Source organism: Notolepis coatsorum (genome assembly GCF_963971535.1).
Source record: "Notolepis coatsorum genome assembly, chromosome: 4".
Lineage (NCBI taxonomy): Eukaryota > Metazoa > Chordata > Actinopteri > Aulopiformes > Paralepididae > Notolepis > Notolepis coatsorum.
In genome coordinates this window covers 118,388,690-118,412,641 of record NC_140168.1, presented here as the reverse complement: position 1 = coordinate 118,412,641, position 23,952 = coordinate 118,388,690, and the positions used below count along the sequence as shown (strand labels likewise).

The 23,952-nt window shown below is 49.0% G+C and overlaps 1 protein-coding gene across 2 annotated transcripts in view; it reads left to right on the top strand.

Moving 5' to 3' along the window:
• Positions 1-23,952, top strand: part of intu (inturned planar cell polarity protein) — a 225,415-nt gene that overhangs the window by 140,996 nt on the left and 60,467 nt on the right. For both annotated transcript variants that reach the window (XM_084312228.1, XM_084312227.1), the window contains exons 5-9: positions 5,513-5,631; positions 6,355-6,444; positions 11,092-11,169; positions 19,756-19,939; positions 20,805-20,858. In XM_084312228.1, the coding sequence (XP_084168354.1) occupies positions 5,513-5,631; positions 6,355-6,444; positions 11,092-11,169; positions 19,756-19,939; positions 20,805-20,858 (525 nt within the window). The remainder of the gene's footprint in view (positions 1-5,512; positions 5,632-6,354; positions 6,445-11,091; positions 11,170-19,755; positions 19,940-20,804; positions 20,859-23,952) is intronic.

The window sequence follows — 23,952 nt, the reverse complement described above, 5'->3', positions numbered from 1 at the left end:
AGGGAGATATACAGTACTCTGGTGACCTGTATCTTACTGGAGGGGAGATATACAGTACTCTGGTGACCTGTATCTTACAGAGGGAGTATACAGTACTCTTAACATAGGTGACCTGTATCTACAGGAGGGAGATATACAGTACTCTGGTGACCTGTATCTTACAGAGGGAGATATACAGTACTCTGGTGACCTGTATCTTACAGGAGGGAGATATACAGTACTCTGGTGACCTGTATCTTACAGGAGGGAGATATACAGTACTCTGGTGACCTGTATCTGACAGGAGGGAGATATACAGTACTCTGGTGACCTGTATCTGACAGGAGGGAGATATACAGTACTCTGGTGACCTGTATCTTACAGGGAGGAGATATACAGTACTCTGGTGACCTGTATCTTACAGGAGGGAGATATACAGTACTCTGGTGACCTGTATCTTACAGGAGGGAGATATACAGTACTCTGGTGACCTGTATCTTACAGGAGGGAGATATACAGTACTCTGGTGACCTGTATCTTACAGGAGGGAGATATACAGTACTCTGGTGACCTGTATCTTACAGGAGGGAGATATACAGTACTCTGGTGACCTGTATCTTACAGGAGGGAGATATACAGTACTCTGGTGACCTGTATCTTACAGGAGGGAGATATACAGTACTCTGGTGACCTGTATCTTACAGGAGGGAGATATACAGTACTCTGGTGACCTGTATCTTACAGGAGGGAGATATACAGTACTCTGGTGACCTGTATCTTACAGGAGGGAGATATACAGTACTCTGGTGACCTGTATCTTACAGGAGGGAGATATACAGTACTCTGGTGACCTGTATCTTACAGGAGGGAGATATACAGTACTCTGGTGACCTGTATCTTACGGAGGGAGATATACAGTACTCTGGTGACCTGTATCTTACAGGAGGGAGATATACAGTACTCTGGTGACCTGTATCTTACAGGAGGGAGATATACAGTACTCTGGTGACCTGTATCTTACAGGAGGGAGATATACAGTACTCTGGTGACCTGTATCTTACAGGAGGGAGATATACAGTACTCTGGTGACCTGTATCTTACAGGAGGGAGATATACAGTACTCTGGTGACCTGTATCTTACAGGAGGGAGATATACAGTACTCTGGTGACCTGTATCTTACAGGAGGGAGATATACAGTACTCTGGTGACCTGTATCTTACAGGAGGGAGATATACAGTACTCTGGTGACCTGTATCTTACAGGAGGAGATATACAGTACTCTGGTGACCTGTATCTTACAGGAGGGAGATATACAGTACTCTGGTGACCTGTATCTTACAGGAGGGAGATATACAGTACTCTGGTGACCTGTATCTTACAGGAGGGAGATATACAGTACTCTGGTGACCTGTATCTTACAGGAGGGAGAATACAGTACTCTGGTGACCTGTATCTTACAGGAGGGAGATATACAGTACTCTGGTGACCTGTATCTTACAGGAGGGAGATATACAGTACTCTGGTGACCTGTATCTTACAGGAGGGAGATATACAGTACTCTGGTGACCTGTATCTTACAGGAGGGAGATATACAGTACTCTGGTGACCTGTATCTTACAGGAGGGAGATATACAGTACTCTGGTGACCTGTATCTTACAGGAGGGGAGATATACAGTACTCTGGTGACCTGTATCTACAGGAGGGAGATATACAGTACTCTGGTGACCTGTATCTACAGGAGGGAGATATACAGTACTCTGGTGACCTGTATCTTACAGGAGGGAGATATACAGTACTCTGGTGACCTGTATCTTACAGGAGGGAGATATACAGTACTCTGGTGACCTGTATCTTACAGGAGGGAGATATACAGTACTCTGGTGACCTGTATCTTACAGGAGGGAGATATACAGTACTCTGGTGACCTGTATCTTACAGGAGGGAGATATACAGTACTCTGGTGACCTGTATCTTACAGAGGGAGATATACAGTACTCTGGTGACCTGTATCTTACAGGAGGGAGATATACAGTACTCTGGTGACCTGTATCTTACAGGAGGGAGATATACAGTACTCTGGTGACCTGTATCTTACAGGAGGGAGATATACAGTACTCTGGTGACCTGTATCTTACAGGAGGGAGATATACAGTACTCTGGTGACCTGTATCTTACAGGAGGGAGATATACAGTACTCTGGTGACCTGTATCTTACAGGAGGGAGATATACAGTACTCTGGTGACCTGTATCTTACAGGAGGAGATATACAGTACTCTGGTGACCTGTATCTGACAGGAGGGAGATATACAGTACTCTGGTGACCTGTATCTTACAGGAGGGAGATATACAGTACTCTGGTGACCTGTATCTTACAGGAGGGAGATATACAGTACTCTGGTGACCTGTATCTTACAGGAGGGAGATATACAGTACTCTGGTGACCTGTATCTGACAGGAGGGAGATATACAGTACTCTGGTGACCTGTATCTTACAGGAGGGAGATATACAGTACTCTGGTGACCTGTATCTTACAGGAGGGAGATATACAGTACTCTGGTGACCTGTATCTTACAGGAGGGAGATATACAGTACTCTGGTGACCTGTATCTTACAGGAGGGAGATATACAGTACTCTGGTGACCTGTATCTTACAGGAGGGAGATATACAGTACTCTGGTGACCTGTATCTGACAGGAGGGAGATATACAGTACTCTGGTGACCTGTAGTCTTACAGGAGGGAGATATACAGTACTCTGGTGACCTGTATCTTACAGGAGGGAGATATACAGTACTCTGGTGACCTGTATCTGACAGGGAGAATACAGTACTGCGTACCTGATACAAGAGGAGATATACAGTACTCTGGTGACCTGTATCTTACAGGAGGGAGATATACAGTACTCTGGTGACCTGTATCTTACAGGGGGAGGGAGATATACGACTCTGGTGACCTGTATCTTACAGGAGGGAGATATACAGTACTCTGGTGACCTGTATCTTACAGGAGGGAGATATACAGTACTCTGGTGACCTGTATCTTACAGGAGGGAGATATACAGTACTCTGGTGACCTGTGTCTTAATCAACTACAGGCTTGACATTGTCCACACAGTGATGGATTGTTCTGCTGGAGAGGCTTTTAATTTTCCAGACTCTCATAATTTTTACTGCCCCAAAACCAGCCATTACAGCTGTGCGTGTGTGTGGTTGTGTGTACGATTCTTTCTGTGTGTGTGTGTCTCTCTCTCTCTATCTGTGTGAGAGAGAGAGAGAGAGAGAGAGAGAGAGAATGTGTGTATGTCGGTCGATCTGTCCGATAGTCTACCTGCTGTGCACACATGTACACGTGACAGTGTGTTCTGTGTGTGTGTGTCTCTCTCTCTCTATCTGTGAGAGAGAGAGAGAGAGAGAGAGAGAGAGAGAGAGAATGTGTGTATGTCGGTCGATCTGTCCGATAGTCTACCTGCTGTGCACACATGTACACGTGACAGTGTGTGTGTCTCTATCTGTGTGTGGATGATTCTTTATGTGTGTGTGTGTCTCTATCTGTGTGTGGATGATTCTTTGTGTGTGTGTGTGTCTCTATCTGTGTGTGGATGATTCTTTATGTGTGTGTGTGTCTCTATCTGTGTGTGGATGATTCTTTATGTGTGTGTGTGTCTCTATCTGTGTGTGGATGATTCTTTATGTGTGTGTGTGTCTCTATCTGTGTGTGGATGATTCTTTGTGTGTGTGTGTGTCTCTATCTGTGTGTGGATGATTCTTTATGTGTGTGTGTGTCTCTATCTGTGTGTGGATGATTCTTTATGTGTGTGTGTGTCTCTATCTGTGTGTGGATGATTCTTTATGTGTGTGTGTCTCTCTGTCTGTGTGTGGATGATTCTTTCTTTCTTTTTTTTTTATCTACTTTTTCTCCCATTTTCAATTTTTCTCCCATCCCAATTTCGTATTGTCCAATTCTACCCTCCCCCGTCTCGAACGCTGTTAGGCCATGCCTCCCACAAGCCGGCTGCAATGTGGACGAAGCCTTACATCACGTGTCCCCTCCGGTACTCGAGGAAGCAGCCGTCGCATCTTTTTACCTGCACAGCGCGATCTCTCAGCGTCGGGGGTCTGCGTTTGGAGGGCACGCCGCCCTCGCTGCTTCCTGATTCTGCTGCGCAGGCGCACCAACCGACCTGTAGGAGTCGCTGTCCACAACGTCCGATCCCCACCCATCAGCTTTCCCACCCCTAACACTGCCAATTGTGTTAGTATGAACGACCAGCCAAGCTGATAGCAATGCGGAGAGCTGGGCTCGAACCCAGCGTCTCCTGCATTGGTGGCGAGCGCCTTGCCCACTACACCACCTAGCCGCCCATGATTCTTTCTTTCTGTGTGTGTGTGTGTACGATTATTTCTGTGTATCTGTGTGTGTGTGTCTGTCTGTGTACGATTCTTTCTGTGTGTCTGTCTGTCTGTGTGTACGATTCTTTCTCTGTGTGTGTCTGTGTGTACGATTCTTTTAGAGCCATATGGAATCCGCGATCACGGAATCGCGGACGGAATCGCGGAATTGAGCAATAAAAATGGAATCAACTATAAATTTTTTTTTTTTTTTTTTTTTTTTTTTTTACTTTTTTTTTTTTTTATGTTGTGGGACTTGTACAGCACTTTGTTCAACTTTGTCAGTGCTGTAAAGTTTAAACCTTTTTAAATCTTAGACAAACAAAACACTTTGCTTTCATGAAATATTGTAAGCAGTCATTTGAGGCTTTATAAAAGCAGCACAATGAACACAAATCTGTCAGTGCCGAGTCCGACCTCATCTTAAATAACAAACAGCATTGCTTGTTGTAGTTAACAAAGAGAGGCAGAGTTGATTTAGCAAAAATATATATAATTTTTTGATTTCTTTTTTAATAATCAAATATTATTTTCATATTCGAATCCCATGCCCATCGAACGAAGCTTCGAAGTATTTAAGACAGCCCTATTAAATGGACTGTTATATCTTATTAAATTGTGGACATTTATTCATTCCCACTTATTAGACACTATTTCTGATGGTAAAATGAGCGTACAAAGCAAAATACAGAATTCTGAAATATTAAAACGGAAAAAACGGAATTTGGAAAAAAATAAAATGGAATTTGGAAAAAAATAAAACGGATTTCATATGGCTCTAGATTCTTTCTCTGTGTCTGTCTGTCTGTGTGTACGATTCTTTCTCTGTGTGTGTCTGTGTGTACGATTCTTTCTCTGTGTCTGTCTGTCTGTGTGTACGATTCTGTGTGTGTGTGTCTCTGCATGTGGACAATTATTTCTAACTACTGTGTGTGTGTGTGTGTGTGTGTGTGTGTGTGTGTGTGTGTGTGTGTGTGTGTGTGTGTGTGTGTGTGTGTGTGTGTGTGTGTGTGTGTGTGTGTGTGTGTGTGTGTGTGTGTGTGTGTGTGTGTGTGTGTGTGTGTGTGTGTGTGTGTGTGTGTGTGTGTGTGTGTGTGTGTGTGTGTGTGCGTGCGTGCGTGCGTGCGTGCGTCCGTCCACAGCAGGAGATCCTGTACCAGTATCCTCTGTCTGAAGCGTCCAGCCAGCTGAAAGGAGTGCGAGGCATCTTCCTCACCCTGTGTGACATGCTGGAAAATGTCACGGACGGACGGATCGTCAGGTAATAAGATAAGATATTCCTTTATTAATCCCCTTGTGGAAATGCGGGCATCATAGCAGGAGGGGGGAGGGAAGGTACAGGTATAGGCATGGTAATAATAGTAGAAAGACATAAATATAGGCAATACAATTATAATAAAAATGTAAATAAACAGTGTAAACAATATAATTAACTATGAATATAAGAATATGAGAAAGTAAACAAAGGTGCAGATGAGGGTCTGTAAACTCTGTATGCATATCTATTATACATTACAATAAATATGGGCAATAAAGAATTGGAATCTGAATATATACTATGAGTAAAGTAAACAGTATACACAGGTGCAGTATATACTGTATACTATGAGTAAAGTAAACCATATACAGGTGCAGTATACACAAGCCGGTACCCTAACTGGCATGATATACGTCATACGTTATACGCTGTTGTGCGTGCAGGTTAGGTAGGAGTCAGACAGAAGCCAATAAGACCCCAATAAAACATACTGAACGGTTTAACGCTTTAGAAAGAAAGAGAGAGAAGTTCCCTTTCAAGACCCTTTTAGAGAATACAGGCTTGAGACTTTGTTTTTCTCCACTTTGCCTTTGACTCACAATGAATGCGCTGTCGTCCACATTGTTCCGCACTAAATCACTTCCCCCTCTCTTTTCTCCCCCTCTTTCCCCCCCTCTTCTCTTCCCCTCTCTCCTCCTCCTCCTCTTCCTCTTCCTCCTCCTCCAGTTCATCCCTGCTGTTGAGGAAGCACCTGGTCCACGTGGGCTACTGGAAGGAGAGCAACAACCTGCTGGTCATCGGCCTGCCTGCAGAGAGGTAGGAGAGACGTGTTACAGTGAGGCCTGAGAGGTGGGGGAGAGCAGTTACCCAGGAGAGACGTGTTACAGTGAGGCCTGAGAGGTAGGGGAGAGCAGTTACCCAGGAGAGACGTGTTACAGTGAGGCCTGAGAGGTGGGGGAGAGCAGTTACCCAGGAGAGACGTGTTACAGTGAGGCCTGAGAGGTAGGGGAGAGCAGTTACCCAGGAGAGACGTGTTACAGTGAGGCCTGAGAGGTGGGGGAGAGCAGTTACCCAGGAGAGACGTGTTACAGTGAGGCCTGAGAGGTAGGGGAGAGCAGTTACCCAGGAGAGACGTGTTACAGTGAGGCCTGAGAGGCAGGGGAGAGCAGTTACCCAGGAGAGACGTGTTACAGGGAGGCCTGAGAGGCAGGGGAGAGCAGTTACCCAGGAGAGACGTGTTACAGGGAGGCCTGAGAGGTAGGGGAGAGCAGTTACCCAGGAGAGACGTGTTACAGTGAGGCCTGAGAGGTAGGGGAGAGCAGTTACCCAGGAGAGACGTGTTACAGTGAGGCCTGAGAGGTAGGGGAGAGCAGTTACCCAGGAGAGACGTGTTACAGTGAGGCCTGAGAGGTAGGGGAGAGCAGTTACCCAGGAGAGACGTGTTACAGTGAGGCCTGAGAGGTAGGGGAGAGCAGTTACCCAGGAGAGACGTGTTACAGTGAGGCCTGAGAGGTGGGGGAGAGCAGTTACCCAGGAGAGACGTGTTACAGTGAGGCCTGAGAGGTAGGGGAGAGCAGTTACCCAGGAGAGACGTGTTACAGTGAGGCCTGAGAGGTAGGGGAGAGCAGTTACCCAGGAGAGACGTGTTACAGTGAGGAGGCCTGAGAGGTAGGGGAGAGCAGTTACCCAGGAGAGACGTGTTACAGGGAGGCCTGAGGGGTAGGGGAGAGCAGTTACCCAGGAGAGACGTGTTACAGGGAGGCCTGAGAGGTGGGGGAGAGCAGTTACCCAGGAGAGACGTGTTACAGTGAGGCCTGAGAGGTAGGGGAGAGCAGTTACCCAGGAGAGACGTGTTACAGTGAGGCCTGAGAGGTAGGGGAGAGCAGTTACCCAGGAGAGACGTGTTACAGTGAGGCCTGAGAGGTAGGGGAGAGCAGTTACCCAGGAGAGACGTGTTACAGGGAGGCCTGAGAGGTAGGGGAGAGCAGTTACCCAGGAGAGACGTGTTACAGTGAGGCCTGAGAGGTAGGGGAGAGCAGTTACCCAGGAGAGACGTGTTACAGTGAGGCCTGAGAGGTAGGGGAGAGCAGTTACCCAGGAGAGACGTGTTACAGTGAGGCCTGAGAGGTAGGGGAGAGCAGTTACCCAGGAGAGACGTGTTACAGTGAGGCCTGAGAGGTAGGGGAGAGCAGTTACCCAGGAGAGACGTGTTACAGTGAGGCCTGAGAGGTAGGGGAGAGCAGTGAGGAGAGACGTGTTACAGGGAGGCCTGAGAGGTGGGGGAGAGCAGTTACCCAGGAGAGACGTGTTACAGGGAGGCCTGAGAGCTGGGGGAGAGCAGTTACCCAGGAGAGACGTGTTACAGTGAGGCCTGAGAGGTAGGGGAGAGCAGTTACCCAGGAGAGACGTGTTACAGTGAGGCCTGAGAGGTAGGGGAGAGCAGTTACCCAGGAGAGACGTGTTACAGTGAGGCCTGAGAGGTAGGGGAGAGCAGTTACCCAGGAGAGACGTGTTACAGTGAGGCCTGAGAGGTAGGGGAGAGCAGTTACCCAGGAGAGACGTGTTACAGGGAGGCCTGAGAGGTAGGGGAGAGCAGTTACCCAGGAGAGACGTGTTACAGTGAGGCCTGAGAGGTAGGGGAGAGCAGTTACCCAGGAGAGACGTGTTACAGTGAGGAGGCCTGAGAGGTAGGGGAGAGCAGTTACCCAGGAGAGACGTGTTACAGTGAGGCCTGAGGGGTAGGGGAGAGCAGTTACCTAGGAGAGACGTGTTACAGTGAGGCCTGAGAGGTAGGGGAGAGCAGTTACCCAGGAGAGACGTGTTACAGTGAGGCCTGAGAGGTAGGGGAGAGCAGTTACCCAGGAGAGACGTGTTACAGTGAGGCCTGAGAGGTAGGGGAGAGCAGTTACCCAGGAGAGACGTGTTACAGTGAGGCCTGAGAGGTAGGGGAGAGCAGTTACCCAGGAGAGACGTGTTACAGGGAGGCCTGAGAGGTAGGGGAGAGCAGTTACCCAGGAGAGACGTGTTACAGTGAGGCCTGAGAGGTAGGGGAGAGCAGTTACCCAGGAGAGACGTGTTACAGGGAGGCCTGAGAGGTAGGGGAGAGCAGTTACCCAGGAGAGACGTGTTACAGTGAGGCCTGAGAGGTAGGGGAGAGCAGTTACCCAGGAGAGACGTGTTACAGGGAGGCCTGAGAGGTAGGGGAGAGCAGTTACCCAGGAGAGACGTGTTACAGTGAGGCCTGAGAGGTAGGGGAGAGCAGTTACCCAGGAGAGACGTGTTACAGGGAGGCCTGAGAGGTAGGGGAGAGCAGTTACCCAGGAGAGACGTGTTACAGTGAGGCCTGAGAGGTAGGGGAGAGCAGTGACCCAGGAGAGACGTGTTACAGGGAGGCCTGAGAGGTAGGGGAGAGCAGTTACCCAGGAGAGACGTGTTACAGTGAGGAGGCCTGAGAGGTAGGAGAGAGCAGTTACCCAGGAGAGACGTGTTACAGTGAGGCCTGAGAGGTGGGGGAGAGCAGTTACCCAGGAGAGACGTGTTACAGTGAGGAGGCCTGAGAGGTAGGAGAGAGCAGTTACCCAGGAGAGACGTGTTACAGTGAGGCCTGAGAGGTGGGGGAGAGCAGTTACCCAGGAGAGACGTGTTACAGTGAGGCCTGAGAGGTAGGGAAGAGCAGTTACCCAGGAGAGACGTGTTACAGTGAGGCCTGAGAGGTAGGGGAGAGCAGTTACCCAGGAGAGACGTGTTACAGTGAGGCCTGAGAGGTAGGGGAGAGCAGTTACCCAGGAGAGACGTGTTACAGTGAGGCCTGAGAGGTGGGGGAGAGCAGTTACCCAGGAGAGACGTGTTACAGTGAGGCCTGAGAGGTAGGGGAGAGCAGTTACCCAGGAGAGACGTGTTACAGTGAGGCCTGAGAGGTAGGGGAGAGCAGTTACCCAGGAGAGACATGTTACAGGGAGGCCTGAGAGGTAGGGGAGAGCAGTTACCCAGGAGAGACGTGTTACAGTGAGGCCTGAGAGGTAGGGGAGAGCAGTTACCCAGGAGAGACGTGTTACAGGGAGGCCTGAGAGGTAGGGGAGAGCAGTTACCCAGGAGAGACGTGTTACAGTGAGGAGGCCTGAGAGGTAGGGGAGAGCAGTTACCCAGGAGAGACGTGTTACAGGGAGGCCTGAGAGGTAGGGGAGAGCAGTTACCCAGGAGAGACGTGTTACAGTGAGGCCTGAGAGGTAGGGGAGAGCAGTTACCCAGGAGAGACGTGTTACAGTGAGGAGGCCTGAGAGGTAGGGGAGAGCAGTTACCCAGGAGAGACGTGTTACAGTGAGGCCTGAGAGGTAGGGGAGAGCAGTTACCCAGGAGAGACGTGTTACAGTGAGGCCTGAGAGGTAGGGGAGAGCAGTTACCCAGGAGAGACGTGTTACAGTGAGGCCTGAGAGGTAGGGGAGAGCAGTTACCCAGGAGAGACGTGTTACAGTGAGGCCTGAGAGGTAGGGGAGAGCAGTTACCCAGGAGAGACGTGTTACAGTGAGGCCTGAGAGGTAGGGGAGAGCAGTTACCCAGGAGAGACGTGTTACAGTGAGGCCTGAGAGGTAGGGGAGAGCAGTTACCCAGGAGAGACGTGTTACAGGGTCAGGGGTCAGTGCAGTATAGACCACCGCAACACTTCCGGTATTCTGAAATCATGGGAGAGAGAGCGGGGGGAGAAAATGAATGAGGATGAGAGCCTTGACATTAAGTGGTTTTAACTACGGCTGTGGGGGTGCGGGAGACATGATCCAATAGACTTTTATACGCCTGAGTCTGCTGAACACGGAGAGACCAATCCCAAGTCGATCTGCACTTTCTCGGCCGAGCTATAGTCACTTTTCCGCACCTACTCCCGAACTCTGCATGCGCAGATTGATAAACCTAGATCTCTGGACAATCTACGCATGCGGAGTTCGGGAGTACTCAGCACACGTACAGTACCAACGAAAATAGGTTTGGCATCCAACCAGAGTGCAAATGTAATATACAATGTACAGTAATAACTGGGTATAAGATATATAAATGAGTATTACTGAGTATAGTGCTAAGCAGGTGTATGTACAGAGTTGTAGTATTAATATGTACAGTCAGGGACCGAAACTAAAGCCCGCCGCCCGCCAGGGGCGCTCAGTTTTTACCTTTGGCGCTTGACACTTAGAGGGCTGCCCGCCGTGTGGCGTGTAGATGAACCTTACATGTGACAAAAGCAAACAAAACTTGGTAAGGGATATGTACAGATGTAGATATAGTATCTACAGATATATAAAAAGGACCATACAGGTACCATTTCTTTATGCCTACAGAACCGACAGGACCCACAGAATCAGTACATATTGGATGAACAGCAGTTTCACGGTAGCTCAGCTCCTATACTCGCCCACCACCACAGCGTCCGGGCCTGTTTCTGACTGTTTCTGACCGTCTGTGTTTCCTCTCCAGGGTCTCCCTGCTGCACCTGCAGACGGTGATGGGGGGGGTCGTGCGGACCCTCAAAGTGATGTACGGCTCATTGGACAGGTGGGTGGGTTGTCCTGCTGACCGCGCGCTTCCTGTGTTGGGGGTCGAGGGGCTAGGCGCTCCATATATACTGCTTTATACACTACTTACTTTAATATATACTGCTTTATACACTACTTACTTTAATATATACTGCTTTATACACTACTTACTTTAATATATACTGCTTTATACACTACTTACTTTAATATATACTGCTTTATACACTACTTACTTTAATATATACTGCTTTATACACTACTTACTTTAATATATACTGCTTTATACACTACTTACTTTAATATATACTGCTTTATACACTACTTACTTTAATATATACTGCTTTATACACTACTTACTTTAATATATACTGCTTTATACACTACTTACTTTAATATATACTGCTTTATACACTACTTACTTTAATATATACTGCTTTATACACTACTTACTTTAATATATACTGCTTTATACACTACTTACTTTAATATATACTGCTTTATACACTACTTACTTTAATATATACTGCTTTATACACTACTTACTGTAATATATACTGCTTTATACACTACTTACTTTAATATATACTGCTTTATACACTACTTTAATATATACTGCTTTATAAACAGTGTGTTCCACCTCAGGCTGTTGCCACCTGATGTTAAACAGACGCAATTGCCTCAATCTCTCACTCCCTCTGCCCCCTTTCCCTGCTCCTCTCGCTCCACCCGTCTTCCTGTCTCTCTCCCTGCTCCTCTCGCTCCACCCGTCTTCCTGTCTCTTTCCCTGCTCCTCTCGCTCCACCCGTCTTCCTGTCTCTCTCCCTGCTCCTCTCGCTCCACCCGTCTTCCTGTCTCTCTCCCTGCTCCTCTCGCTCCACCCGTCTTCCTGTCTCTTTCCCTGCTCCTCTCGCTCCACCCGTCTTCCTGTCTCTCTCCCTGCTCCTCTCGCTCCACCCGTCTTCCTGTCTCCCTGCTCCTCTCGCTCCACCCGTCTTCCTGTCTCTCTCCCTGCTCCTCTCGCTCCACCCATCTTCCTGTCTCTCTCCCTGCTCCTCTCGCTCCACCCGTCTTCCTGTCTCTCTCCCTGCTCCTCTCGCTCCACCCGTCTTCCTGTCTCTCTCCCTGCTCCTCTCGCTCCACCCGTCTTCCTGTCTCCCTGCTCCTCTCGCTCCACCCGTCTTCCTGTCTCTCTCCCTGCTCCTCTCGCTCCACCCGTCTTCCTGTCTCCCTGCTCCTCTCGCTCCACCCGTCTTCCTGTCTCTCTCCCTGCTCCTCTCGCTCCACCCGTCTTCCTGTCTCTCTCCCTGCTCCTCTCGTTCCACCCGTCTTCCTGTCTCTCTCCCTGCTCCTCTCGCTCCACCCGTCTTCCTGTCTCTTTCCCTGCTCCTCTCGCTCCACCCGTCTTCCTGTCTCTCTCCCTGCTCCTCTCGCTCCACCCGTCTTCCTGTCTCTCTCCCTGCTCCTCTCGCTCCACCCGTCTTCCTGTCTCCCTGCTCCTCTCGCTCCACCCGTCTTCCTGTCTCTTTCCCTGCTCCTCTCGCTCCACCCGTCTTCCTGTCTCCCTGCTCCTCTCGCTCCACCCGTCTTCCTGTCTCTCTCCCTGCTCCTCTCGCTCCACCCGTCTTCCTGTCTCCCTGCTCCTCTCGCTCCACCCGTCTTCCTGTCTCTCTCCCTGCTCCTCTCGCTCCACCCGTCTTCCTGTCTCCCTGCTCCTCTCGCTCCACCCGTCTTCCTGTCTCCCTGCTCCTCTCGCTCCACCCGTCTTCCTGTCTCCCTGCTCCTCTCGCTCCACCCGTCTTCCTGTCTCCCTGCTCCTCTCGCTCCACCCGTCTTCCTGTCTCTCTCCCTGCTCCTCTCGCTCCACCCGTCTTCCTGTCTCTTTCCCTGCTCCTCTCGCTCCACCCGTCTTCCTGTCTCTCTCCCTGCTCCTCTCGCAAAACCCGTCTTCCTGTCTCTCTCCCTGCTCCTCTCGCAAAACCCGTCTTCCTGTCTCTCTCCCTGCTCCTCTCGCAAAACCCGTCTTCCTGTCTCCCTGCTCCTCTCGCTCCACCCGTCTTCCTGTCTCTCTCCCTGCTCCTCTCGCTCCACCCGTCTTCCTGTCTCTTACTCTTCTCCTCTCGCTCCACCCGTCTTCCTGTCTCCCTGCTCCTCTCGCTCCACCCGTATTCCTGTCTCTCTCCCTGCTCCTCTCGCTCCACCCGTCTTCCTGTCTCCCTGCTCCTCTCACTCCACCCGTCTTCCTGTCTCTTTCCCTGCTCCTCTCGCTCCACCCGTCTTCCTGTCTCTCTCCCTGCTCCTCTCGCTCCACCCGTCTTCCTGTCTCCCTGCTCCTCTCGCTCCACCCGTCTTCCTGTCTCCCTGCTCCTCTCGCTCCACCCGTCTTCCTGTCTCTCTCCCTGCTCCTCTCGCTCCACCCGTCTTCCTGTCTCCCTGCTCCTCTCGCTCCACCCGTCTTCCTGTCTCTCTCCCTGCTCCTCTCGCTCCACCCGTCTTCCTGTCTCTCTCCCTGCTCCTCTCGCTCCACCCGTCTTCCTGTCTCTCTCCCTGCTCCTCTCGCTCCACCCGTCTTCCTGTCTCTCTCCCTGCTCCTCTCGCTCCACCCGTCTTCCTGTCTCCCTGCTCCTCTCGCTCCACCCGTCTTCCTGTCTCTCTCCCTGCTCCTCTCGCTCCACCCGTCTTCCTGTCTCTCTCCCTGCTCCTCTCGCTCCACCCGTCTTCCTGTCTCTTTCCCTGCTCCTCTCGCTCCACCCGTCTTCCTGTCTCCCTGCTCCTCTCGCTCCACCCGTCTTCCTGTCTCTTTCCCTGCTCCTCTCGCTCCACCCGTCTTCCTGTCTCTCTCCCTGCTCCTCTCGCTCCACCCGTCTTCCTGTCTCCCTGCTCCTCTCGCTCCACCCGTCTTCCTGTCTTTCTCCCTGCTCCTCTCGCTCCACCCGTCTTCCTGTCTCTCTCCCTGCTCCTCTCGCTCCACCCGTCTTCCTGTCTCTTTCCCTGCTCCTCTCGCTCCACCCGTCTTCCTGTCTCCCTGCTCCTCTCGCTCCACCCGTCTTCCTGTCTCTTTCCCTGCTCCTCTCGCTCCACCCGTCTTCCTGTCTCCCTGCTCCTCTCGCTCCACCCGTCTTCCTGTCTCTCTCCCTGCTCCTCTCGCTCCACCCGTCTTCCTGTCTCCCTGCTCCTCTCGCTCCACCCGTCTTCCTGTCTCTCTCCCTGCTCCTCTCGCTCCACCCGTCTTCCTGTCTCCCTGCTCCTCTCGCTCCACCCGTCTTCCTGTCTCCCTACTCCTCTCGCTCCACCCGTCTTCCTGTCTCCCTGCTCCTCTCGCTCCACCCGTCATCCTGTCTCCCTGCTCCTCTCGCTCCACCCGTCTTCCTGTCTCTCTCCCTGCTCCTCTCGCTCCACCCGTCTTCCTGTCTCTTTCCCTGCTCCTCTCGCTCCACCCGTCTTCCTGTCTCTCTCCCTGCTCCTCTCGCTCCACCCGTCTTCCTGTCTCTCTCCCTGCTCCTCTCGCTCCACCCGTCTTCCTGTCTCTTTCCCTGCTCCTCTCGCTCCACCCGTCTTCCTGTCTCCCTGCTCCTCTCGCTCCACCCGTCTTCCTGTCTCTCTCCCTGCTCCTCTCGCTCCACCCGTCTTCCTGTCTCTTACTCTTCTCCTCTCGCTCCACCCGTCTTCCTGTCTCTCTCCCTGCTCCTCTCGCTCCACCCGTCTTCCTGTCTCTTTCCCTGCTCCTCTCGCTCCACCCGTCTTCCTGTCTCTCTCCCTGCTCCTCTCGCTCCACCCGTCTTCCTGTCTCTCTCCCTGCTCCTCTCGCTCCACCCGTCTTCCTGTCTCTCTCCCTGCTCCTCTCGCTCCACCCGTCTTCCTGTCTCTCTCCCTGCTCCTCTCGCTCCACCCGTATTCCTGTCTCCCTGCTCCTCTCGCTCCACCCGTATTCCTGTCTCTCTCCCTGCTCCTCTCGCTCCACCCGTCTTCCTGTCTCCCTGCTCCTCTCACTCCACCCGTCTTCCTGTCTCTTTCCCTGCTCCTCTCGCTCCACCCGTCTTCCTGTCTCTCTCCCTGCTCCTCTCGCTCCACCCGTCTTCCTGTCTCCCTGCTCCTCTCGCTCCACCCGTCTTCCTGTCTCTCTCCCTGCTCCTCTCGCTCCACCCGTCTTCCTGTCTCCCTGCTCCTCTCGCTCCACCCGTCTTCCTGTCTCTCTCCCTGCTCCTCTCGCTCCACCCGTCTTCCTGTCTCTCTCCCTGCTCCTCTCGCTCCACCCGTCTTCCTGTCTCTCTCCCTGCTCCTCTCGCTCCACCCGTCTTCCTGTCTCTCTCCCTGCTCCTCTCGCTCCACCCGTCTTCCTGTCTCCCTGCTCCTCTCGCTCCACCCGTCTTCCTGTCTCTCTCCCTGCTCCTCTCGCTCCACCCGTCTTCCTGTCTCTCTCCCTGCTCCTCTCGCTCCACCCGTCTTCCTGTCTCCCTGCTCCTCTCGCTCCACCCGTCTTCCTGTCTCTCTCCCTGCTCCTCTCGCTCCACCCGTCTTCCTGTCTCTCTCCCTGCTCCTCTCGCTCCACCCGTCTTCCTGTCTCTCTCCCTGCTCCTCTCGCTCCACCCGTCTTCCTGTCTCCCTGCTCCTCTCGCTCCACCCGTCTTCCTGTCTCCCTGCTCCTCTCGCTCCACCCGTCTTCCTGTCTCCCTGCTCCTCTCGCTCCACCCGTCTTCCTGTCTCTCTCCCTGCTCCTCTCGCTCCACCCGTCTTCCTGTCTCTCTCCCTGCTCCTCTCGCTCCACCCGTCTTCCTGTCTCCCTGCTCCTCTCGCTCCACCCGTCTTCCTGTCTCTCTCCCTGCTCCTCTCGCTCCACCCGTCTTCCTGTCTCTCTCCCTGCTCCTCTCGCTCCACCCGTCTTCCTGTCTCCCTGCTCCTCTCGCTCCACCCGTCTTCCTGTCTCTCTCCCTGCTCCTCTCGCTCCACCCGTCTTCCTGTCTCTCTCCCTGCTCCTCTCGCTCCACCCGTCTTCCTGTCTCTCTCCCTGCTCCTCTCGCTCCACCCGTCTTCCTGTCTCTCTCCCTGCTCCTCTCGCTCCACCCGTCTTCCTGTCTCTCTCCCTGCTCCTCTCGCTCCACCCGTCTTCCTGTCTCTTTCCCTGCTCCTCTCGCTCCACCCGTCTTCCTGTCTCTCTCCCTGCTCCTCTCGCTCCACCCGTCTTCCTGTCTCTCTCCCTGCTCCTCTCGCTCCACCCGTCTTCCTGTCTCTCTCCCTGCTCCTCTCGCTCCACCCGTCTTCCTGTCTCCCTGCTCCTCTCGCTCCACCCGTCTTCCTGTCTCCCTGCTCCTCTCGCTCCACCCGTCTTCCTGTCTCTTTCCCTGCTCCTCTCGCTCCACCCGTCTTCCTGTCTCTCTCCCTGCTCCTCTCGCTCCACCCGTCTTCCTGTCTCTCTCCCTGCTCCTCTCGCTCCACCCGTCTTCCTGTCTCCCTGCTCCTCTCGCTCCACCCGTCTTCCTGTCTCCCTGCTCCTCTCGCTCCACCCGTCTTCCTGTCTCTTTCCCTGCTCCTCTCGCTCCACCCGTCTTCCTGTCTCTCTCCCTGCTCCTCTCGCTCCACCCGTCTTCCTGTCTCTCTCCCTGCTCCTCTCGCTCCACCCGTCTTCCTGTCTTTCTCCCTGCTCCTCTCGCTCCACCCGTCTTCCTGTCTCTCTCCCTGCTCCTCTATATCCATTACTCACCCTGTGTTGCCTTGCATTCCTGAAGAAACCTTTGTTTTTATTAGGGATGCTCGATATTGGCTTTTTTACCGATATACCGATATTGTCCAACTCTTAATTTCCGATACCGATATCAATCGATATCAACCGATACCGATATATGCAGGGTTTCAAAAAACTGAATAATTTCAGGTAATTAACATTACATATCTCTTGTTGTGGAATTAACACAACATTATGCATACTTTTGACAATAAATAAAATCAGAATTTGTTCGGACATCCCTAGTTTTTATCGCAAGCCTCCACGTTGAACAGAATTTAACAACAGGAAAGCTATTACAAAACATCCGTTTACAAACTAGTGGGGCGGCGTGGCTCAGGGGTAGAGCGGGTCGTCCAATGATCGAAGGGTTGGTGGTTCGAATCCCGCTCAAGCCCATGTCCATCCCACTGCCGTTGTGTCCTTGGGCAAGACACTTAACCTACTTGCCTCGTATGAATGTGTATGCATGTGTGAATGTTGGTGGTGGTCGGAGGGGCCGTAGGCGATGATTATTCGCCACGCTTCCGTGAGTCTGCCTCAGGGCAGCTCTGGCTGCAATTGTAGCTTACCACCACCGGTATGACTGTGTATGAACGAATAATGGACTCTAAGCGCTCTTGGGTCACTGGGGTGTCACGAAGAGCGCTATATAAATCCAATCCATTATTATTATTATTATTATTATTATTATTATTATTATTATTATTATTATTATTATTATTATTATTATTATTAAACTCTCAAACACATGGTGCAGTATAATCCAGTATAATCAGTAGTCTTGTATTGCTCAGTACCAAACATGCCTTTTCGTTCGCTAAAGGTTTTAGCGAACATGCATGTGAAGTACTGAGCATACGACTGGATAAACCAGGCTTGGATTATACTGCCCCATGTGTTTTTCAAGTTAACCGTCTGTAGTGTGATAGTGAAAGGGTTAACCGTCTGTAGTGGTAGTGAAAGGGTTAACCGTCTGTAGTGGTAGTGAAAGGGTTAACCTTTTGTAGTGTGGTAGTGAAAGGGTTAACCTTTTGTAGTGTGGTAGTGAAAGGGTTAACATTCTGTAGTGTGGTAGTGAAAGGGTTAACCTTCTGTAGTGTGGTAGTGAAAGGTTTGATTGATTGATTAATTTTTATCGTGGAGTAAAAGACGGCATCCAAGGGATAAAAACATGAGAAAGTGCAAGCACTTATTTCCATCATGGTCCCTTATTTTGGACATGGACAGACATCATAAACATAGAGCATCATAATAAAACATACTAAAACAGAGCATCATAATAAAACATAGAGCATCATAATAAAACATAGATCATCATAATAAAAAACAGAGCATCATAATAAAACATATAGCAACCCCATAAAAACACTCCCTACCCTCTCCTTCCTAGACGTGGCTATTCTATACTTCACTGGCTAGCCATTTCTTTGTGGCACGTCTAAAACGTCCCCCCTCTTCGATGTTTTTCAGGGCCACTGGAAGCTTGTTCCACTCCAGTGCTGCAGAATATAAAAAAGTATTTGTGCCCATTAGGGAGGTACATTTTGGCAGAATAAAATCCGTACTGCTCCTTCTAGTATGAATGATTGTCACGGAATCGATTAAAATAATTAGATAGATATTTCGGACCTGTATTTTGAACTATCTTGTGTGTGAGACCTAATTTGATGTGAATTACCCTTTTATTGACCGGAAGCCAGTTTAGTTGCCTAAAGAAAGTTGGCCCTAGGTGAGTGCGTGGAGGTAGCTTAAGGACTACTCTCATTAATTTGTTTTGAGCTGTCTGAAGTTTGTTTTTTTGGTTAACCTTCTGTAGTGGTAGTGAAATGGTCAACCTTCTGTAGTGTGGTAGTGAAAGGTTAACCTGTAGTGTGGTAGTGAAATGGTCAACCTTCTGTAGTGTGGTAGTGAAAGGTTAACCTGTAGTGTGGTAGTGAAAGGTTAACCTTCTGTAGTGTGGTAGTGAAAGGTTAACCTTCTGTAGTGTGGTAGTGAAAGGTTAACCTTCTGTAGTGTGGTAGTGAAAGGTTAACCGCCTGTAGTGGTAGTGAAAGGTTAACCGTCTGTAGTGTGGTAGTGAAAGGTTAACCTTCTGTAGTGTGGTAGTGAAAGGTTAACCTTCTGTAGTGTGGCAGTGAAAGGTTAACCTTCTGTAGTGTGGTAGTGAAAGGTTAACCTTCTGTAGTGTGGTAGTGAAAGGTTAACCGCCTGTAGTGGTAGTGAAAGGTTAACCGTCTGTAGTGTGGTAGTGAAAGGTTAACCTTCTGTAGTGTGGTAGTGAAAGGTTAACCTTCTGTAGTGTGGTAGTGAAAGGTTAACCTTCTGTAGTGTGGTAGTGAAAGGTTAACCTTCTGTAGTGTGGTAGTGAAAGGTTAACCTTCTGTAGTGTGGTAGTGAAAGGTTAACCTTCTGTAGTGTGGTAGTGAAAGGTTAACCTTCTGTAGTGTGGTAGTGAAAGGTTAACCTTCTGTAGTGTGGTAGTGAAAGGCTGCATTTATATAGTGCTTTTATCCAAAGCGCTTTACAATTTTTTGTTACTCACATTTCACCCATTCACTTGCATACCGACACGGTGGAAGCAACCATGAAAGATGCCAACCTGCTCATCAGGAGAAATTAGGGGTTAAGTGTCTTGCTCAAGGACACTTCGACACGCTGCCCGGGAGGAGCGGGAATCGAACCGGGAACCTCTCGGAAAACCAGACGACTGCTCTACCTCCCGAGCCACTGTCGCCCCACAGTAGTGAAAGGTTAACTTTCTGTAGTGAGGTAGTGAAAAGGGTTAATCATTCCATCTTCTTTTTTCCCCACCCACCCAGCGACAACACACACACACACACCAATCTATCCATCAACCTGAGCCTGGCTTCTTGCTGTCCTCCCCAGGGCGTTCTGCCAGGCGGACCATGCTCCCAGACTGGACCATTTCTTCTGCCTGTTCTTCCAGCAGCTCATCCAGCCCTCTCGCTTGACTGACAGCTCATCTGCCCCGCTCCCTGATGTCTCTGGGACCCTCTTTCTGGACGGACTGCCGGCGGTCCGTTGGCTCACCCTGCCTCCTGAGATCAAGGTGTGTGTGTGTATGTGTATGTGTGTGTTTGTGTATATTAAGATTAAACTGTCTTATGTTGCGTTGCTATGTAAATAGAACATCTCGTGGAGGGGTGTTCCTAGACAAAATGCGGTTGTGTTATTTTCAGCTATTGCGACGGCTGTTTGCCAGATGGTTTCGGTCACTTCACATCACTGAGACTAAAATGAGTGTACGAAGGTTCATTTGAACCCAGCTTCTGTTCTTTCCTATGAGAGAGAGTGGCATTTACTGAAATAATGCCTTCATCTATTTACATCATAGTGGAATAGGTCAATTGACCTATCTCAAACTCCACCCTCTTTTCTTGATTCTCCAATCACAGCAAGAAAAATAAAAGGGGGCGAGGTTTGAGATAGGTCAATTATGTGATGACTTGCTGGGTACTACTAGAGTTTGAGTGATACTATTCTTTTACACTATTCTTTTATACTATTCTTTTTATATATATATCATCTCAAGCTATTTATAGATCAGTTTGTGATTTTGCTGGTTACCATGGAATCAGGCCGTTGCTGCCCTCTAGTGTATTGTGTTGAACATGTTTATTCATCCTACTGCCATCCTGCTGAGTTGATGTCCTTCTTGTGTCTATATCTGCTCTCTGTCCACAGATGAGTTGATGTCCTTCTTGTGTCTATATCTGCTCTCTGTCCACAGATGAGTTGATGTCCTTCTTGTGTCTATATCTGCTCTCTGTCCACAGATGAGTTGATGTCCTTCTTGTGTCTATATCTGCTCTCTGTCCACAGATGAGTTGATGTCCTTCTTGTGTCTATATCTGCTCTCTGTCCACAGATGAGTTGATGTCCTTCTTGTGTCTATATCTGCTCTCTGTCCACAGATGGAGGTGGACACTGTTCTGTCCGACTTTGAGTCCTCAGACTTTGGAGAAATGGTAAGACGAAGTAAGACTGGATGTAAGATACACATGTCTTTGACGTTTTTTGTTGAAACCCCCCCCCCCCCCCCCCACTCACCCGCCATTTTGTACACCTGCGTTTCACACGCACACACGCGGGTCAAGGACACCCGTCGCAATGAGCTTTTTCGCATGACATCACGTAAAGACGGAGGTCCAAGCGACTCGTTTAAAGGCACGGGTGGGTACGGGGTGGGTGCAAAATCCGACCGGCTTGTCGTATTTCACAGTTTGAGTGTTAGTGGGTCCATCAGAGACCCAAATGTACGTGCACAAGCACCGAGGAGGTGGGTCTTTCCCAATATGGGACCTTTTTTTTTTAAAGATTTGTTTTTAGCATTTTTTACAGCTTAATTTTTTGGCCATACAAGACCGACAGAGGAGAGGGAGAACGGAAGAAGATGTGGGGAGGACATGCGACAAATCAAGGGCACCCCTCAATATGGGACCTTTAAACATTTAATTTCTTTCAAAGGCAACTGAGGTTTCCCCCATTTACAGTCATGTCGAGTGTAAATACAGAGTTGAGCAAAAAAAGGTATATAAAATCACACAGCATATAAAATCATAACAATAAGACAAGTAAGGATAACAATAAATTAAAACATGTACAACTTGATTGACAATGGTTGGAGGTTTTAAACTCTGCAACAGAGGGGAGAAGCTCAAGCTTTAAGGACTGTTGGAGTTCATTCCATGAGCAAGAGGGGCATCATAGCAAAATGCAGATTTACCCTGTTCTTTGTAAAGATTTATTTTTTAGCATTTATCGCTTTATTCTACTGGGCAGTCCAGTAGAGAGAGAGAGAGAGAGAGGTGAAACGGGAGACAGAGTGGGGGGAAGACATTCGACAAATAACGACGGGATCGGGAATCGAACCCGGGTCGGCCGTGCCGTGACTCAGCGCGTTATGTGGTTCGCCACTGGGGCGCCCAGACTTACCCTGTTCTGAGAAAACTCAGGGGACCTTAACACTTTCAGAGCCCAAGCTTAATCTTGATTTACCGCTTGAATGCCCACCATCCACTTCAATGTTAGCGTTAATAACGCCTAATCTATGTTTTAAATTATGGCTATGTGTCTAATCTGCCCGTCGCTTATCAATGACTTGTTTTCCAGTCAACATTGTCAAAGCGGATTGTTTTTTTATCGGTTCATTTTCGTTTGATAGCATTTTGAAAAGCCCTCGTTTTCAAGGAAAATATAAAAATTCCATGATAATCGCCCTTTACCGGAATATTCTAGAATACACAAAAACATTGTCATTTTTCGGCCTATTTATGAATCGTTTTCAAATAAACGCTAGATTATCGATAGTATATGTGTACGTATGCACGCTATATAGGCAATCTGAAAAATCGATTCTCTGATTTCCTCAAAGCGATCGCCCACACACACACACACACACACATTCATTCAATCTTTATTTATACTCGATAATACACTGAGTAATTAAACTCATTTACAGTGCCGTCGAGATGTTACATACACAAGTGTCACAGTGTGTTCATAAATATAAAGACATCAGACAATCAGAATAATTGAGAGCACATTTTAAAATACATTAAAAAAAAATAATAAAAAATCTTTTAAAAAGAATAAAATAGCTCAAAATTAAAACAGAGGTAATAATTTAAAAACAATTACATATTGTGGTGACCTGATTGGTCATTAAGGTTCTAAACCGACCCATAGACACTAGAGTGTCTAGTTTCAGTGTTTCCTGCAGGGTATTCCATGATGTAGGGGCAAAAAAGCCAAAAGCAGATCTACCAAGTTCAGTACAAACTCTAGGCACTCTAAGTGTAAGCCAAAAACTGGATCGTGTACGACAGGGTCCAGTGGTCCATTCCAATAAAGAACTAATATAATTTGGACAATCTCTAATTATGGCTTTATAGATAAAAAGATTGCAATGCAACTTACGTCTCTCTGCCAGAGAGGCCCACCCGACCTTATTATATAGGATACAATGGTGAGTACCATAACTATCACCGGTGATAAATCTAATGGCTGAATGGTAAACAGAGTCTAAGGGCTTAAGAGTGGAAGCCGCTGCATGTCTATAAATCACATCTCCGTAATCCAAAACAGATAGGAATACTGCTTCAACAACTCTCTTTCTACTAATCATAGGGAAGTTGGCTCTATTTCTATACAAAAAGCCAATCTTTTTCCGTAATTTACTGGCGAGAACGCCCACATGATATTTAAATGTAAGTCCTTCATCAATCCAAATACCAAGGTATTTGTATTCTGAAACTCTCTCGATATAAGAACTGTTCAGAGTCGATATATGCAAGTCACTATAAACAATATTTTTGGCTTTGGAAAACAACATGAATTTAGTTTTACTGGCATTAAGCACCAATTTTAGACTAATAAGTGCATCTTGCAGGGCGTCAAAGGAGAGTTGTAAATATTTAGTGGCCAGTTGCACAGAATCAGCAGTACAATAGAGAACTGTGTCATCCGCGTAAAGGTGGCTTTGACAGCTGCTCAGAGATGAGACAATATTATTCATATAAATGGTAAATAAGACCGGGCCGAGGATTGATCCCTGTGGAACACCTTTTGTGATGGGTAGAAGCTCTGATTGGGCATTTCCCATTTTCACACACTGAAATCTTTCTGTTAAATAGTTTTGAAACCAACTGCAAGCACCTGTATCAAAGCCAACACTCTGCAATCTTTGTAAGAGGAGAAGGTGGTCAACAGTATCAAACGCCTTAGACAAATCTACAAACAGGGCAGCACAATGCTTTCCTTTGTCAAGGGCTGATACAATGTCATTTATAACTACAGTAGCCGCCGAGATTGTACTGTGTTTTTCTCTAAAACCAGATTGGTGTGGGTTTAATATAGAGTGTTTTGTGATGAATGTTTTAAGTTGGTTGTTTACCAATGACTCCAGGATTTTTGCTAGACAGGATAACTTGGAGATTGGTCTGTAATTATTTAGGTCACTTTTATCCCCCCCTTTATGCAAGGGGGTCACATGGGCTGTTTTCCAGGCAACAGGAACCACACCTGTTAGTAGTGAAAGATTAAATATGTGTGTTATTGGCT